General features: G+C 38.2%; 1 protein-coding gene across 2 annotated transcripts; it reads left to right on the top strand.

The window, feature by feature from the left end:
• Positions 1-301: 301 nt before the first annotated feature.
• HnRNP-K (Heterogeneous nuclear ribonucleoprotein K) lies at positions 302-19,680 on the top strand. 2 transcript variants are annotated; one of them, XM_090162481.1, is made up of 13 exons: positions 302-449; positions 4,135-4,339; positions 8,974-9,089; positions 14,431-14,487; positions 15,434-15,477; positions 16,055-16,127; positions 16,197-16,310; positions 16,816-16,944; positions 17,010-17,161; positions 18,494-18,609; positions 18,677-18,816; positions 18,877-19,046; positions 19,533-19,680. In XM_090162481.1, the coding sequence occupies exons 2-13, from the start codon at positions 4,321-4,323 to the stop codon at positions 19,564-19,566; spliced, it is 1,164 nt and encodes a 387-aa protein (XP_090018607.1). In that variant the 5' UTR covers positions 302-449; positions 4,135-4,320; the 3' UTR covers positions 19,567-19,680. The 2 variants fall into 2 exon arrangements, with proteins under 2 accessions (XP_090018607.1, XP_090018606.1); XM_090162480.1 differs by lacking the exons at positions 18,494-18,609; positions 18,677-18,816; positions 18,877-19,046; positions 19,533-19,680 and adding an exon at positions 17,660-18,372.
• The last annotated feature ends 25 nt before the right edge of the window (positions 19,681-19,705 follow it).

Genomic DNA, 19,705 nt, shown 5'->3' with positions numbered 1-19,705 from the left:
GTAAGAAAATTTAGTGAAGTTTATAATTTTCTTATGAAGCGCCAGTTAGTTTACTATTTCTAGGTACAAAATTCGATATTTTCATATAATATTTATACAATTATTCTAATAGTGTAAATGATATGAATTTAAACATGAATATGCAGCTACGGTAGCATTTTTATTTTAGATGGGATTCAGGGAAACAGTCCACTAACCGGCCAACCGATGGTAGCATTTTTATTTGTCATAATGCGGCATGGAAATTTATAGTTGACCTAATCGTGGCTAGATGTCACTAGCGTCCACAGAAATGAAAGTATTTTCACTTATTTTTCTACGCACGCGCATCGCGTTTCCCTCTTGTAGTCTCGTTGCAAAGACTGACGGCGCTGTGGTGTTCGATCGTTAAGAGTGTTTTTTGTAATCAAAATTTTCCGAGGTTTTTCGACGAGAAACTTCAAAATACGGTAAGTTTCGATTACTTAATTATCTCTCCATTTTCCTCAAAGGTATTTTAGATCCAGTTTTAATTGCATATTAATGCGTAAGCTCAATTTTTGCTTATCATGCCGGTGGCTTGTTGCTAAGAGCGTTCCCGCTTTCGCCCGCTCTTTCTCGAACAATGGGGCGTTTGATTAGGCTTAACACCAGTTCGCGCCGTTGCTTTTTGGCTTTACAAGGAAATATGTCTTAATTCCTCGCAGAAACTAAGCTCTGATTCAAGGGCAAGGCTTAGCCATGTAAAAAGAAAAGTTTTTTTTATTTACCGGTATTTTAATAAATGCGAAACATTACGTGCTGATTGAGACGCGTCAAGTAGGCCTATTTTTTTAATGTGTAGGCCTATTACTACTAACTAATCAATTCAGTAGTAGAATATTTTTTCAAATGCATTTAGAGTAAGTGGATTTTTGATTATATAGGTGTAGCAAGGATATGTTTGTAGTTCTAAATTTCAAAATAAATTCAATGAACACCTGCCATGGTAAGCAGTGTAAGTGTACTGTAGAGTCGATCTAAAATTACAAATATTAACTATTGAAATTATAAACCTGATGCAGGTACAGCATTAGATCAAAATCTTTTCATTTAATTTATGTGTATATCTAAATGCGGTTTTAATGTGGCTGTAATTTATTTTCCACGTAACTGCCCCTTTTTTGCATAGTATTAATGTATGAGTAATTTTTTTTCTGTGTTGAATTTGGACTTGCATCCCCATTTGTCTTTACAAATTACTTTTATTCCAATTTTTTTCACAATCCATAGTAAAGTTTATACTATTGGCACTCTGCCATCATTAGTATAGACAAACAGAATGTAATTCCCTAATATGTAATGAGATTTCCTGGTGAGTGATTATCCACTCTTAGCCTAACTAAGAGAAAACTACATCTTTTTTGCCTATTTAATAAACAATCTTATCAGGCAATAACCTTGATCCCCTCCTGTATTGAGCCAGTGGATTATGTGTGTAGATGCTGAACAAATCCTACTTTACTACTCCTACCTCTAATAATAACTACATTTTGGTATTACTACTACATTTTTGGAATTATTTTTCCCTAATGTTCTAGTTGGTTTATAACCGATATGAAATATGGGGTCAAAAATGCCTTATTAGAATTAAAAATAATTTAAAAATTATGCACTAATGGGTTTTTCAATTTTTATTTTCATTTGATAATTCTGATTTTTAAAAAAATAATTTTAATTTTTCATTTTATACAATTAATTTTTTTGTAATTTTAATATTTCTGTGACTATTTACTTCTTTAATCGTTCTGGTCAATTTTAAACTTAATTCCAACTTAATCTAAAGTTTTTAGTTAAAACAATCCAAAGAGTCATCTTTATACTAAAATTCATTAAGTTTACAAACAATACTTAGCTCTGGGTAGAGTAAAATATCAAAATTCGGTTTTCTACTGATCTTTGTAGGATAAATTAAAAAATTTGTTACCCAAAGTAAATTCAAATGTATTTACAGATTTGTCATTTAAAATTTTAATATTGTTTATGGCTAAGTGCTATATTCAACATCGCTAAGGGGGATAGGACATGTTATAATAATATTAATTTTTCCCCCCTTTGTCAAATTTTGCTGATTGTAAAATTGCAGAATTGTTTGTGTATTTCAGTTACCATGGTAGCGGAAATGCAAACACTTCATTTTCTCTGTTATAGCATTTTCCAATCTTTAAAAAATTTGTATTTATTTTTCCAACTGAGTGACACCTTCCTATTATAACTGTTCCTCTTTGCAGATGATAATTTTTGCAAAGCACAGTTGCCCTGATTCAACTGGACCTTTAGATAATTATTTTTAAATTTTCTTGTGGCAACAATGAAATTAATCTCTTTAATCGACGGGTTTCAGCCAGTTAGAAATGAATTCGTTTTACTTGGCTAGTTTTGCTTTGTTTTATGGTTCTGTTTAACTGTATTTTAACCTAATATTGATCCATTCTCAAGAAATTAGTAGATTTTTTGGGCAAAATAATGAATTATTGATATCAGTTGATTTTGGAATATATTGAATTATTGATATCAGTTGATTTTGGAATATATGAAATTATTGATATCAGTTGATTTTGGAATATACGAAATTATTGATATCAGTTGATTTTGGAATATATTGAATTATTGATATCAGTTGATTTTGGAATATATGAAATTATTGATATCAGTTGATTTTGGAATATATGGAATTATTGATATCAGTTGATTTTGGAATATATTGAATTATTGATATCAGTTGATTTTGGAATATATTGAATTATTGATATCAGTTGATTTTGGAATATATGGAATTATTGATATCAGTTGATTTTGGAATATATGGAATTATTGATATCAGTTGATTTTGGAATATATGAAATTATTGATATCAGTTGATTTTGGAATATATTGAATTGGGTGACTCGGTATTTTACTAAATAAATCAGATTGTGGGTGACTTGGTATTTTACTAAATAAATCAGATTGTTGGTGATTTTAGGAATATATCAAATTGTGGGTGATATTGGGATATAGTTGTATATCTTAGATTTCATTGATTTATTTTTATTGGGGATATCTGTAATATTTCACAGGCCAAACAAAACGTTAAAGACTCCCACCATTGGCGCAGTCAAAAAATACGTGAATACAAATTGGTCGTCGGATCATATTTCACTTTATCGCCAAACTGAAAGACGGCCAAGCTTCGCAAAATAAAATGAAGGATTTTTCATAAATCTTTAAAGAGCCCCGGCTGGTTTATCGGGCGGCACTTTGACGGCTAATTTCCCCTTAGTTTACGCCAACGTTTAATAACGTCGCGAAGGGCTGTACAATTATAGAGAGGGGGGTTCGGAAGGGGTAATACTGAGAATTCGGCAAACGCGTCAGTTTTGGGACATTTTTAGGACTTTGCAAGTTGCGTGTTGAATTTGTTTTGATTTTTGGCGTTAGTCGTTGCCATGGAAACCATATTACTACCCGGCACATTTTACCGTAGCGCGGGTGGGGTGAGGTATTTTAATATATGCTTAAGTGTAAACGCGACAAGGGGGTAAAACTTACCTGTTGATACCTTATCCAATCAGAAGTAGCGTTGTTATTAGAACCTAGTTCGGACATTGGTCAGTAGGAGGCGCCTTACAGTGGATTAGATTTGCTAAGAAACAACGCGTTGCGTAGTTGGATATTTTTGACGCGTTTTAATGGGACGGGAAACGATGGAGGAGGTGTCCGAATTCGTCTTAAAAACAAGCCCTCTCGCGGGGGTCTATTACGAAGGCCCCAAATAGGCCATCACATTAATTTAAGGGGGGGGGGACTTCGAGGGGTGTGTATATATATTGTTGTAAAATTAAACCGTCTGATATGGTACTCGCTCGGACCATTGTTTGGAAGGGGATGAAATATGTTTCGGCCATTGTCTTAAAGCAACCCCCTCGGACTGTAGCACCTCATGGGTGGATGGACACCTGTAACTTGGACATTGTTTAGGTTTATTTACATTGCAACAACTCGGCGACACGGGTAAGATTGTGATTGGCCGAAGGCTGAAGCGGGGTTCAAAATGGTTCCCTCGGTTATAACCGCCCCCTTACCTCCCTCCCTCTGTCCAGAAGGCATTTAATAAGCCCGCTTTACTGCCCACAGGTCAAACGGAAGTGAAGGAGGCTTCAAGTTCGGACCTTCCAAGCCTTGAAGGCGTCTCTCTGGTGTCAAGTCGAAACCGGCGCCGCAAAGACAGTGTCGCTTTTTGTACCGGAAGTTGCCGTTTTTTCTTTTCATTCTGGACAAGCTATCGGTCGGGAATCTACCCCACCTGCAATTTCCTGAACTATGAACGACATGGGAGATGGTCAGTTTTACATTTTTATTTTGCACTTCTTTTGCCTTTGCCTTGTATTAGTGATTAGAATTTTCTTTTTCAAGTTAAATTTATTAGTATTTTCTTATTTTTTTAAATTTAAATGTCCAATTTTTCTTTAACAGTGTAACGTCTAATGTTTCACTGTACCATTAGTTGGGGATAATTCCCTGTATTGTAGATACGAAATAAGATAGTCCAATTAGACCCCAACGCCGCGAAATTTTGACCTTCGGCGGCGACCCGGTGATTTTTTCATCAACGGCGGCCACGCGATTAGCGTGCGCCGACTTTTTTGTCGGCGGGGGCGTAGATCCAAAATTTAACGGCAGCGTCTTTTATTTGCACTACGAAACTAATAATTGAAATGTGATAAAGAAAGAACCACATTCTTGTTAAAGCTGCAAAGAAATCAACGGAAAATCTGGTAGCCCTGTTAAAAAAATATTTTAAACCGTCAGCGGCGCGCCGAGAAAATATCGGCGGCGGCGCAAAAAATTACGATCGGCGCCGGGGTCTAATTCCAATTTAATATCGGTTTTAAGTTTGTACAACCCGAATACCAAAGTAAGGAATAATATTTCAATATTGCTCCAACTTGGTCCTGTATAAAGAATTGAAGTTCGTTCAATCTTAAAGTTTTCACACTCCAAATACAAAAATTAACTTCCTTAAGTCCCATTAAAATAGCCGAAACTCTTCTGTTAAACTCTAAAAAAAGAGTTTTGATACAAGGTGGTTGTAATCTAAATTTTTATTGTTTTATGGTTAGATATCAAAATAACACTAAACAAAAATACCAGAATTCAGATTAGTTTAATCTATCACAAAATGGAAAATTAAAATGCTTTTTTAATCAACCTAATATTAAATCGAAAAAGAAAGCGACTTGTTAGATTTCTCTATAAACAATATTTCTGTTTTACGTGATCGTTACAACAGATTTTCATAGTGAAAAATCGGTCTGAAATAAAACCGTGCTTTTGGACATGCATGTCTTGCTCTTAGACGTTACCTGACACTTCCTCCGCACTGATTTGCAACGATTCCCGCGCTATCTAGCGCTATTAGGTGACGGCGATACATCTCGGCGTGTATTTTAACGGTAATAGATGTCGCTTTTCTCGAGCCACCCTCTCCGCCCCCTTATCTTGTAAACTTTCTTTTCCCTTATTCGAATATCTCTTCTAAAAGTCGTTAACGCTTTGTTGGTGTTTTCGTTTCCATGGTAACATTATACCCCCCCCCTCCCGATTTGCCCAGTACGGTCTACAGTTCTCTATTTCAATTTTTGCGTCCGTGATATACAAGTATTTGGACCGGGGCAAAAAAAGTCACCGCTGTTATAGATTTTTCATTTTTCTGCCACACTCGCTCTTCGTTCGTTTGCGGGCAGAAATGTTTTGGCCAATGTTCTCTCGATTTTTAAGGGCCCTCTTTTACTGCGTCATAGCTGTCTTTGACGTTTGAGAACGTCAGTGCATTTTGGTATTAACTTTGCATTTTCCTCGGGCGAGTTTTAAAACGAAACACCCGGTTGCCAGATGGAAATATTGAATTAAGTTTGCTTTGATTCTGGCAACACGTTATACAGTGGCGTAGCCAGGATTTGGTTTCTGGGGGGGGGCACCATTGTGTAAAAATAAAGTATTTGTACGTACGACCATACGTTTCGGGGGCGCTGCCCCCCCCTGGCTACGCCACTGACGTTATATTCGAAACGGGTGAAAAGAAAATTTCGCACTAAGCATTTATCTTTTCTTATAATAGATGGCGCGTTAGTATTACCAAAGTAGGGTATTCCGTTCTTTTATTTTCCCGGCCGAATTATCTTAGGAAGAGATAACAAGCGTAGTACGAGGTATGGTCGTTGATGAAATATATTAAATATATTTGTCTATGGTTAAAGGGACAAAACTCCATATTATTAAAAATGTTTGGCGCCACTGTACAGGGAAATTTGAAAAATTGAAGGGGTCTTTCATAAAGATTGCTTTGCAGGTTATATTCCCTTTAATTGGGAGGAATAGTTTATTTATTCAAAAACTGGGGGTTTCTGAGCCCCAAAAATAATACATTTATTAACAATTTAAAGAGCTACTGAATCGTTTTGAATTTTGGGGTGGGGACTGGGGAGTGAGAATTTATGCCTGAGTCACATGAATAAAGAGAGGAGCTAGATGAAATAAGGCCCGAATTTTTTAAACTGATTCTCTGGCAGTTTATAAAAACCCTGGAGTCCCTAAAGCCATGACGTTTTTCAAATCATGAGGGGTAATCATTGTAGTTTTATTAAAATAATGATGTCATAGCCAAAATTTTGTATCGTAATTAGTGCCAATTATCCTACTACTGCTTAAAATATTGTGGCCGAAATCCGTTAATCTGCCATAAATATGGAACTTCATGCTCCGTTTAGAAACTTAAAAATATTATTCTACGATTTCTTTTAACCTCCAAACCAGTCGTTAAATTTGGCAGACGAATATTTAAAAATGTAACTATTCTGGCTTGACGAACTTGTTTCTCAACGTTTCCTCCTAAAGACGCGTTATTCACAGCGATGTCGATAAACGTTTTTTTTAAAAGTAGGCGCGTTTCGTTGTTCCCCCTTCCCCGGCTCGTGTTATAGTTTTGTAATTAGTGGACGTAGTTTTAAAAGCTATAGGGTACTCGTTTCATCGACAAGGGCGTCCCCTTGGTTTCCGCGGGTATAGCACGCCGGCGCCATCTATGAAACTGTGATGCAACTATAATTTCGCGTCGCTCTGATGCGATGCTCGTAATCATTGATTTTTTTGGAGGCCGTTACTAAAGTACCTTCATCGCCATGCGCGTCGTTTTTTTATTATAAAAGAGACCCTTTTCTGGGCGGAGGTGCTACGAGTGGTTCACCAACGTGATGATAGCGCTGTAGAAAAATTATCCAAGTACCCCGTATAGCGCGTTTTCAGCGCTTTTGAAGTGTGGTAGGCGCGACGATTTGCACGATGGTTAGTTGAAAAGCTACGCTAGGGGGCTTCGCGAGTTTGCTATAGAGGCCTTGGCTCAAATTATAGGTATGCCCCGCGTAGATCTGATTAACTCTCTCGGCACCAGAGGGCGGTAGGGTTGTTCACCACGCCCCGACGCCACTTTTCCTACGTCATTCTCATTAACAATTCACTTATATTAAGTTATAACACGGATGCCTAAAATCGGAAAGAAGATTCTTGATTTTAAAAGTAGTCAGAAGATAGAAATTCTTACCAATCTCGCGAAGATTTCGTACCAAATTGACTCTCTAAAAGAGTTCCATAACTTTGTACTTCTTCGCACGTTTTTTTTTTGCGTCTCCTCTTAAGTAACGCGTCGACATAGGGCGCTTTTCTATGATTTTTACCAACCTTATAGGCTTTCGGGTACCTGATCTCAGATTTAGAATACTGAATTTTACATGGAAAACCCTTAAACGTATGACGTCATCTTCTAACAGCGTCTTCGTAATTTTTTTCCAACTGGTAGCGTTGCACTTCAGAGATATCGCCACAAGTCGTTAGGTTTAAAAAAATCAACCGTAATAAAGCATCAATATTAATGTTTGCCGTAAGCTTTAGTCCAGAAATAAATAAACCCCGTACAATGCCGTCATTAATGACGCATATTGACCAGTAGTAAGTTCGTAAATTTTGTAGGGAAAATGCTCGTGTCGACCGCTAGGGGATTTAGCGAGGCGTTTTTTTGTTTCCGAAGGGGGTTGAAGGGGTTCGCCATTATGAATTACATCGATCCCGGGGTAATTTCGATTAAACACGTAAATTCATTTTATGGATAAGCCTTTGTCGTTTTATAAATTGTATATTAAGTAGTACCAACTAAATACGGGGCTCCTACTAAAAGTCAATAGAAACCCCAGCTGGGGGAGTATTTAAAAGCGCTGCCTTCCCTCCGGTTAAACCATTAGGTTGAAAATTCTCAGGTAAACATGAGAGCGGTGGACGAAAGGCGATCGCGTGATGAAGACGATTTGAAAACTCCTCCTCCCCCTACTTTTAGGCCTTTGCTCGAAAAAAGCCAAACTGGCGCCCCGGTCCAGCCCTGCCGCCAATACTGACTGTTACCATGGCGACAACGTCCCGCCATTAGCAACAACAAATGTTTCGCTTGATATCGAGGGGGAAGGGGGTGAAAAAGATATATACGAAACCCCTGTATTATTTTTTAACGTTACGCGTCCTATCCTTCTGGGGAAATCCCCAAGGGTTTAGTTTGCCCCCCTCTTTAGAGACTACTACATAAATTGGCTTTGATGTTTTACCACTTTACGCGTCTAGCGTAACGTATAAGGATCATGACGAATTTCGAACTCCGCGCGTTTCAATTTTTCCAAGTATCATTTCTATCCGTGAGCCGTGTAGTTTCGTTAGTAACGCTTATGGCTCCCTCTTTGGGAATTTTTGCGGGCTGTAAAATGGCACCAATTAATCGTCTTGTAAGGCGTCCGAGCGAGCCTTAACTTGTTGCTCTTAATTTATGATTTCAGCCATTTCGAGAAGATAGTGTGCGTTTTTGGATAATATTGCGCGTCTTTTTGTGTGGTTAACGTTTTGCGTCCTAAAGCGTTCTTGCGGTTTTTCTCTCCGAAGGTCAAAATATGAAAAGGTCAGCGTCCAGTGAGGCGTTACAAGAAGATGACCAACAGACAAAACGAAGGCGAGGCAACGGCAGAGCGTTCGACGTCAGATTTCTGCTTCAAAGCAAGGTAAATTTCACATTTTGCTTCCAAATTCATTCACGGTCAACTTTGATCACGCGCTATGGTTAAAGTTGCCCGTTTTATATTTGCCAAAAAAGTATTTATATTTCGCTAACTTATTTCCAAAACCAGGTACATCAATTTTGAGTTACTATACTTTTTAAAATGACAAAAAAATCGATGTTTGTAATTTTCAGGAGCGCTTTTTTTAATTATTTTTACTCTTAAATGAAGGATTAAAATAATCATAAGAAAAACTCAAAAACAATCTAGTTGAGTTACCTGGTTTTGGAACTAAGGTAACGATTTTAAACTTTTAATTTGAAGCCACGAGTTGTAAGTTTAATTGTGGGCGCCATTACTGGGGAAACGTTTTTCTCGGTGATCAAATAACATTTCTGGCGTCACCCTTAGTCCTGGTTTTGAACCTATTATTAAATATTTTAGCGCACATGATAAAAAAAGCTTGGAAGTTAGCAAGACCAACTGGTGAATTGATGATGCCAATCTGATCACATAATAATTAATTTTCGTTTAAGTTATCGAATGACAGAAAACACCTAATATCGCAGGAAATCCCTAATTTTAAATATATTCAACTTTTGACACTTTCATTCGTAAAATGGTCACTAAAATTAGCCGTATTAGAATGTCCAACGGAAATGGTTGAAGGCTTCCTCAGTGGGCTTGAAGATTTTTTGGCTTCTGGCTAATTAATTTCTCGTTTCTATTGAGTTATCTAACGATGTGCTATCGTACAAAACGGCAATTATTGTATCGGTGGGCAACATTTTACAACTTAAATAAGCATTCTACTTCACTTGCCCAAGACCAGTATTAATTGTTTAAACCACTTTACTTCTTTAAAATGTAGACCTGATTTTTGCCAATTGTATCACTTTCTAATAGAAAGGTGACGTTAATACCGACCACCAAATAGAAAACCCGTAAGTGCTGGTGAGCGTTAACGTCTAAATCCACTTTAGGCCTAATTGTTTTTTGCGTCGATGTTCGCGTTCCAGCCTGTTTGCCAATGTTCCTCGGCTGATATCGTCTGCTGAAACATTTTACAACCCTAAATCAAACTAAATTTATGATTCGACCAATGAAATTTGTTACATTATTTGCATATTTGTGGCTTTTGGTAACAATATAAAATGAATCGTTTAGGTTTTTTTTTTCATTTTACTCTTTGAAATTCGCTCCGAATCAATCTCTAACGTCATTGATCTCGCCCCGATCGAGAGAAAAGAAATGGAACATGTTTCAAAGATTCGATCGCTTCTTTCCCGAGCTGAATTGGAACACCCCAAAAAAAAATGCTCTGAGCTGTCGAAGAACGTCTGAACGCGCTAAAAATATTGCTTAGAGAGCAGTGATCTAGGAGGGTTTCAGTGCAGTAAATGGAAGACTCGATATTTGATCGGGGTGATCTAGAGAGCAGTCAAATGGAAAAAGCCGAAACTAGTCGCGTGTCGATTATAACGGAAAGAGTTAGACGTTGGAAAAAAAATAACCCCATCTGTTACGTAGTCTACTTGCCCCGAATGCTACATTGTATTTTTGGGGTAAATCGTTAACGATTTGCAATTCTTACCCCATTTTATAGGCGTAAGATCGCTGTTTCCCCCATTTTTACACTGAATAATATAAACCCAATCACGCGATTGTCAACGGACTGGGGATAGAAATGGCCTAAACAAGTGGTGCAGGGTGGCGCGAGGTACGTTAAATGTATTTTGCATGTAAGCAGTCATTAGCCGGACACGCTAAGGCTATCGCCCATAGTAGCCAAGGCTTAACGCGCTGGAGTTTCCCCTGCTGTATTAAGTATTCAAATTGCCGATGTGACGCTATATTGATTACCAAAACTCCCGTCTCTTTTCATTCGGGGGCTCTTGGCACCCCTCCCCCGTCATATATGGCTTTGTTAGCCTTACTCACCTGGCACCTTTCAACGCGTCCTTCGGCTTACCTTTCCCGCGAAGCCTTGGTTCGATATCTCTTCGTGTTTTATTGTAGCGTTGCTATGGAAACCTTACTTAGCCGCTCCCCTCCTACCAGCGAACTCTTATTTTTTCCTTTTCCCCCTCCTCCTCCCCCGCTCGTTCGCTCACTCTCACGCCACCTAGCGGAGTCTCCTTTTTTCTTAGAAATATATATGAACTCTGCGAAGAGATAGTTTTTATTGCCACTGGGTTTTGTTTATCAGATTTAATGAGGGTTTTTCTTTTATATTTCGGCCAAGGCTTAGTTGGTACAATGGCTAAGACTCGCTTCCATTTTTCCATAAACCACGCCCCTTCTGTTGCTTTCAAAAATGGGCTTTGGATATCAAATGCGATCCTGGTTATTTTTTGTATCTCTCCAATCCTCTTGTAGTAGAAAAACCTTCCTTCCCCGCAACTGATTAATACATCTTTTTCTCGGTTTTAAATTATCGGCACTATTTATCTAAAAAATTCAAGTACAAATAGTATAGCCAGAGATTTTGATAGCCTTATCAGAATGTAAAATTTTGAATAAATAAATGTTGCCTATTAAGTACAAAATTACAAAGGTTATAAATATAATATATTTAAGCTTTAGCTAAAATGTTGTCCTATGTGATACTAAAGTATCGAGTATAGTATCAGCTTTAAAGTATTAAATCTGACCTTTCAAATTTGTAATTTCACTGCCAAGATTGCCTCCTTCCTAGCATTTTTTTGGCTAAGATCCATAATTTAATTTAAGTGAAATCCTCAAGTCTTAAACGTTTCCAATAGATTATTTCATTTATTTATTGAAGGTTACAGTACAATTTTTAACACGCAGTGTGCCAAAATATATTCTAATGAATCTACGTTGCTATGGAAATATCCAAAATTTAAAGTGTGAAAACTATTAAGCCGAATTTTACTCAAAATTCGAGCGTTTAAATTTAAAAATACACACAACTTGTTTTTCGTTTTGGGTATAAGAAGTAATGCGTTATCTAAATACGACCGGAAGATTTAGTTAGCACTAAAAGCACGGTGGTCCTTCCAACAAAAAACTGGCCATATCTTGAATGTTTGTATGGGGCTGCGAAATATCTCCGCGTATATCTCTCCGGAAACCTATTAAACAAGGATTCCCATTCTTAAAAATTAAGATCTTGTTGACAACAAATTTTGGCACGCTGACAAAATGATAGATAACACTTTTATAATCTGATCATCTCTACTGGGGCTATAAATTTTATCAGCAAGATGTGACTTCATGTTTTTTTTTATGGGTACAACCCTGAAATTTAAGAGCCATTTACGTATAAATTTGAAGCTTTTATATCTTATACTAGCCGAGAAGCCCGCCTTACAGGCGGGCCCTCAGCTAGTTGTGTGTTTCGAGGCGCTCCACTCCAGTTGGCCCCCCCAACCCCTTTTTCCCATGGGATAATTTCCTTGGCACCCTTTTCCCCATAGTCGATCCACTGCAGTAAGGCATCCTCCCCCTTTTACCCATGCGAGAATTTCCGTGACACCCTTTACCCAATAGTCGAACCACCGCAGTTAGGCCCTTAATCCCCTTTTTTCCCATGTGATAATTACCGGGGTACCCCCTCCCCATTTTTCCCATGTGATAATTATCGTTCCTCCAATTTTTTACCATGTTGTAATTACCGTGGTAGCCACCTCCCCTTTTTCCCATGTGATAATTACCGTGGTGCTCTTTTACCCTTAGTAAAACCACCGCAGTAAGGCCCTTCCTCCCCCTTTTCCCCATGAGATAATTACCGGGGTACCGCTCCCCCTTTTTCCCATGTGATAATTACCGGGGTACCCCTCCCCCTTTTTCCCATGTGATAATTACCATGGTACCCTCTCCCCCTTTTCAACGCGAGAATTTCCGTGGCACTCTTTACCCCATAGTCGAACCACCGCTGTAAGGCCCTTCCTCCCCTTTTTTCCCATGTGAAAATTACCGGTGTACCCCCTCCCCATTTTTCCCATGTGAATATTACCGTGGTACCCCCTCTCCGCTTTTAACATGTGATAATTTCCGTAGTATTCCCCGCCCCCTGTCCAACGCGAGAATGTCCGTGGTACCCTTTTCCCCGCCAAAATAACTCGCAGTCGTTCCAAACCTCCCTGTACCCTTTTAAACCCCCTGTATCCAATGGCTGATGTATAAAGACCACGGCACTAACGTACGCCGAGAGACCACTGGACTTTCAAATCGGAACGAAACCGAAACCCCCCCCCCCTCCCGTTTCCGAAACACACAGGCCTTCTGATACTACCTCCGCACTATCCCCCCCCCCCTCCGACTAACGTAAGCCGAGAGACCACGGGACTTTCAAATCGGAACGAACCCGAAATCCCCCACCGTTTCCGAAACACACAGGCAGGCCTTCTGATACTACCCCCGCACGATCCCCCCCCCTCCGAAATTCGCGGTTGCAAGAGAGAAAATTTTCGGGTGTATTGCGTGTTGGGACAAACAGGGCCCAACTCTCAGGGACGATAGATTTTGAGCATTTTTAGAAACTGACATTTGCGTCACTTTAGAAAATTTGTAATAAAAAAACTAAAAACAAAATCGGAAATCGAAGCCGACTCGATGCGAAAACGCAAATCGTAGCATACGTAAAAAAATGCCACGCGACGCTCGCGCCCGTAGCGCGCGTGCGAAAAGCGTCAGAAAATCGAGAAACAAGTCGCCAAAATCGGTTGACGAACCTACCTACCTACCACCCAACCAACAGCTTTTTATTATATAGATATAGATATAAATGATGATTTCAAGATTTCTAAACTTTTTTTATGTGTGAAGTGTATGCGATTTTCCTATCCGACCCCTAGGTAACAATTGATCGTGGCTTCCCTATGACATATTTTAAGTAGAATTTAAAACATCCCAAATTATTGTCCTAGTTGCATAATTTAAAAATGAAAACTTAGTTTTTGCAAACATCACGACATTAGAATTAGGCGACATTTTATTAATTTTATTTGCTCAATAATTTGTGATGTTGTTTTTAGTCCAAAGTAAATGGTTGGTCAAAGCCCAAAAAACCCCAACATTTGATTGGAGATTTGAACCCTACACTTAAACAGTGGCGTACCCAGGATTTTGTTTCGGGGGGGGGGGGGGCACGCCATTGAAAAAAAGTAAAAAGTAAAAATATTTGTACGTACGACCATACGTACATGCCCCCCCCTGGCTACGCCACTGCACTTAAATATATATAAACTAAATTTTAAGCCGCACTAAAGCCAATATTCTACTGTAGTATCTATGAGAGAAAGTAGAATATATTTTGGTCTCTTAAAAGCTTTGCGTTTTATATTAGTGAAATGAATATTGTTTTGTATCTTCGCAGAATGCTGGCGCGATCATTGGCAAAGGAGGCTCAAACATAAATCGTCTCAGAAAAGACGTAAGTTATTATCTTTTCAATGCACTCTCTATTTCGGTGTTTTTAATATAATGTATATTTCACTCTACTAAAAATCGAATGCTTTTTCTCCTCTTTTTATTTTTCTTAGTTATTTTGTTACGCTTTAATTTTAATTCACTATTTTTTAATCACTAAATAATTGTTTCTTTCGTAGTGTTTTTGCCTCTAACATTTTCCAATGTATATTGTACTATTTTTGTGTATTAAATTTGCGGCAGTATTATTTCGTGACAAAATTTGTTAAAAATTACAATTTTGCGTAATATTTATCAAAAATTGGTAGCTTTTTAAGGAGATTTCCCAATTTAAAGTTCTCGATAGTGTTTTTAAGGTTATTTTTTAAATAAGTCTTAAGTAAACTAACACCTTTATTTTTGAATAATGCAGTATGATCACTTAAATTTTTCCCCTTTCTCTCTCCCCTTTTCATGCCCTGTGCCCGTGGCCCGAACCTCCAATGGTGACCTTCGACAAAAAAATCTCCGATGCAAAATGACCTCTGCCTCCTGAACTATTTAACAATTCAACGAAAAAAATGATATTCCTTTAATATGTGACTTCGACCGTACTTTTTATAATTTTTTATATCGAACAAAAACCACAATCCATATTCTTAAACTCGCGTTTATTGTTATGTTTTATTTTTATTTTGTTAAATATTTCTCCTGTTAACTACTTGGACATATACTTTTTAATTTTTGGGTTTATTTTTTGTTTAATTTTTAATTATTTTTTACTAACTTTATTGGATTGTGGATCTAATAATTTTAACGTAATTTGTGTTTTTCCGCACATTTGATATATCATTTCTTTTCTCCGTGAAATCTATCGGAAACAATTGAAAACCCTTTTAAATCGCCGCTTCTTATATCTGCCCTATATGCCGATTGTGAACCCTTGGCCCGCCCAATATGAAAACCCACAGTACAAAGCAAGTGTTACGGTGCCCGACTGCCCTGGTCCTGAACGGTATGCATTCTCTAGAGAAACCCTCTATCTTATATAATCAAATCAACCAAATTTAGATTTCAATTTTTTAAATTAAGCTTAATTCGGAATGTTAGGTACCATTTAAGTCCTATTTTATTTTAACTTTCGTTAAATCCGACTTAACGGTAGATGCTAAAATGGCGTAATCTAGCTCCTACCTTTATTTTTATGATATTTACGCATTAAATTACCCTTTTTAGTTAACAATGTCGCCATTTTAGTTTTAATTGTAAGACTAGCGCAATAATTTAAAACGTCCGTTATTTGCCAGAACATTTTAGCCATCCTCAAAATTCCAATTCCATTTAAAAGAAATTAATTTGTCAGGCCTAATTTAAATTTATACAGGATAGCTCCTTTACGCAGTGGACGATGGTAAATTTCGTAAGAAGTTTTATTTTAATACCACTACCGCCAAAAATCCCCACTGTCCAAGGATCTCATTCTGTACAAAATATAAGCAGCACCAACACTCGAGTGGACGATACAAATTTACAAATATTTCTCTTCTCTCTTTTCTTTCTTTCCTTTAAATCGTATTTGGGACTGCGTGTAGAATTCTCACGATCGTCGCCGATATCGAAACTGTCGGTGAAATTCTTATGGACATCATTCCAAAGCTGGAGGACGTACGTATCGCTTTCGTTTCATTAAGCCCAGATTATTTTCATCCGTCTCTAAAATAAATATCATTATAGTATTCTCATCATCGCACGATGAGTTTCGACTGCGAAATGCGAATGCTTTTGCATCAGAGCCACGCCGGATGCGTCATTGGCCGTGGTGGTCAAAGAATCAAAGAACTACGAGAAGTAAGTTTTTCGCTTATGTTCTAGTACGCGTTACGAAGTTCGTTTCGATGTTTCGCGGCTTCGTGGAATTTGGAGAGAAATATATTTGTATAGGGCGTTGGCTGGGGCTAGGCTAACTGTTTCCGACAAAGGGTGGGGCTACTTTCCTAACCCCCGTTGGGGTCTGTATGGCTTCTCACTTATGTAACCCCTCTCCCAAATCCAATTAGAGTAAGAAATAGGGGATCCTGTATAAAGCGTGAATAACATGATTTACATTGTTATCAGCGAAGGGCGTTACGCTCAGTCTTCGTATCAATCATTTCGAGGGTACTTTGTAAACAAACAAAATGAAGCGTGTGCTTTGAGCTGGTACAATTTTATTCCGGATATATATTAGGTTTTTTTTCTATAAAAGTTAGATTGTGTCTTGAGTGTTACAAAAATTATTGTAATTAAATTTGGTATTATTTAAGTTTAAGTAGCTTCTCCCCATTTTAATAGACATTATTTCTTAAATTGCTAGAAAACTGGTGCCCAAATTAAAGTATACACCAGCTGTTGTCCAGACTCAACTGAAAGAGTAGCCCAAATATCTGGGTTTCCAGAAGTAGTTGTCAATTGTGTCAAGGAAATATGCGACTTGATATCGCAAGTATGGATCATTTTTCTATATGATCTATGTGGAAGGACTTCATTAATGTAACGAGATATTCACAGGCACCGATTAAAGGACCGAATCAAATTTATGATCCACATAACTTCAGTGTTTTTTACGCTCCTGAATATGGTGGATATGGAGAACAAGGTGGCCGTGGGGGTGGTCGTGGCGGAGGAGGTGGAGGTGGTGGCGGCAGAGATAGAGGCCATCGGTAAGTTTGTTTCTTTTCTCGAGTTACGCCAATTCCTAGATTTTAAGCTTACATTTGGGTGCGTATACTTTTGATTGCGATGGGCCCAAATCCCCCAGATTTTTCTAGTTTATTTTGCTTGCTTAAATTTTGAAGATATTCTTTTTGTGCTCTGGTGCCTTAGATGTGAAACGCGAAGATTTGTTAGGAACCCTTAGCTAGTTTGGAACATTTTTGGTTTGGTATATGTTAGGACCCGCCAAAAAATGCATTGTTTTGAGCAATTTTGCTACATCCGGTTATAAAAAAATACACAAGTCTAACGCCAGAGGAACAGAAAGAATCAATCATTCAAAAGCTATTAGGATGGTATGTATTATTTCAGTCATCTTAGAATAGTTAGCATGAATTGCATGTTTATTAGTCGTAATGTAGTTGAGTGGTGTAGCTTCTGTAATGCCGTAAACTAGTGTACTTTTGGTTTAGGTAAATTTACAAGGGAGGTCTCTCTTTTTACAGTGGAGGCCGAGGACGTGGTGGAAATCGGGGAGGTGGTGGCGGTCCCGCTCCCTGGCGCGATGATCGAATCAACGAGTATGAACAATTTCTTCCACCCGAACATGGCCAAGTTTTGAATCAAAGGGGTCCATCTAGGGGAAATCGACAGGGTGGAGGTATGGGAGGAGGAAACATGTATGGAGTTGGCAACGCAGGTGGAGGAGGAGGCGGCGGCGGCGGTGGTGGTGGTTTTGGTGGTAGGGGTGGAGGAGGAGCCGGAGGTGGTATGCTCGGGAATATGGGAGGAGGAAGGCCAGATCCACAATCATTCCAGCAACAAGCCCCCATGCAGCAAATGGGGCAAGACCGACAGCAAATGTGGAGGGGCCCAACTGGTGGAGTCGGGGCTAATACTGGCGTTGTTGGTGGAGCTGGAGGTGGAGGTGGTGGTGGGCGAGATGAACAGAATTATGGGTGGGTTTCGTATCCTCAATTTTACAAAGATTAACTCAAACAGAGTTAAAGATTGTTAATACCTCACCGTTACCAAAAAACAAAGCGAATTATTCGCCTCATTGTCTATAAATTCTGGCCAAAATTTAAGTCTTAAAATTTTTCCATCATTTTTGTCAAAACCATCAAACCAAATTTGGTACATTTTATTCACATTTGACTTTAATTTTTTTTTGTTTCATCTCTTATTGTACCCCCATAAACGCATAAATAAAGATTGTTTTTTTTTGAAAATGATAGTCAGTTCCATTGATTGTTAGGGTTGGTAGGCTTAAAAGTAACGGGCTCGCTACAGCCCTTGCTGTGGGACTGAGCTCAATATGAGTGGCCTTCTCTTTATAGTATGGGGCCTGGAGGTGGGCGAATGCCTATGGACATCCAAAGTGGTAACAATCGGGGCCCTCTTATGGGAAACCCTGGAATGATGAGGAATGGATATATGGGTGGCGTTATGACAGGTATAAACACAGTTAACCCCCCCTTTGTGTGTAAACCAGTTTTATTGAGGCTGGATTGATTTTCCAGGTACACCCGATCAAATTGGAATGAGGAGTGGTGGAATGACTGACTTTTCGGAAACTGGTGGCATGAATGAATGGATGACGAAACAGCCAGGAGCAGATTTTAATCAAGGTGGACCTTCTCAAGTGACAATCCCAAATGAAGCAAGTTCCTTGTCATTGCACTGGGTTTGAACTCTTAACTTACTTTTTGGTACATTATAGATGGCCGGAGCTATCATTGGCAAAGGCGGGCAGCGAATACGAACTATCAGACGAGAGTCTGGTGCTGAAATTACTATCAATGACGCAAAGCCTGGTACAGCTAGACGAACCATCACAATTACTGGAACACCTCAACAAATTCAAACTGCCGAGTTCCTTTTACAACAAAGGTGAGATACATAGGCTGTTTTATTTCACTAATTACCTTTGTGTCTGCTTATGGAAGAATGGTGCTTTGAAAACGGGGCTTACTGACTGGAAGACTAGTGATTTTGTTGTTCTGTGATTGAGTAACAAGAAATCACTATCTTCCGTCAGTGAGTTTCCACTACGACTTTAAGAACTCACTTTATAAACACATTATTTTAAGGGCCTGTGTTCAATGAGCAATTGAAGTTAGAACAATTCTTAAATGTACCAGTTTTAATTTGATTTATTTAATCTAACTTACTTTTCATGTGACTGGAGAATTGAAAATTTGAGGAAAAGTATCCTACAGTTTCATACCAGTTGAACTAATAAGTTATTTTTATAAAAGTCAAGAAACAGTGGCTTTGGATACTAAACCTTTGCAACATGTCAATCCACAAATCAATTGCTATTGAACTATGGTCTCATTAATTCTTAACATAAAATATTAACTATATTGTTTTTAGTATGCAAGAGCATGCCGGCGGTGCGATGTACTGAAAACGTCTTTAAATCATTGATGTAAAGAAAACACAAACTCGAATTTTTAAATTTGTTGGAAAGAATTTTTCATCGAAACACATTTTGAAAATTTTTAATTTTTTGTCTATTATAAGACATTCCAACAAAGTTTTTAAAC

Source organism: Leiobunum rupestre, chromosome 11 (assembly GCF_980474605.1).
Source record: "Leiobunum rupestre chromosome 11, qqLeiRupe1.1.hap1, whole genome shotgun sequence".
NCBI classification, from domain to species: Eukaryota; Metazoa; Arthropoda; class Arachnida; order Opiliones; family Sclerosomatidae; genus Leiobunum; species Leiobunum rupestre.
This window is presented reverse-complemented; position numbering and strand designations above follow the sequence as displayed.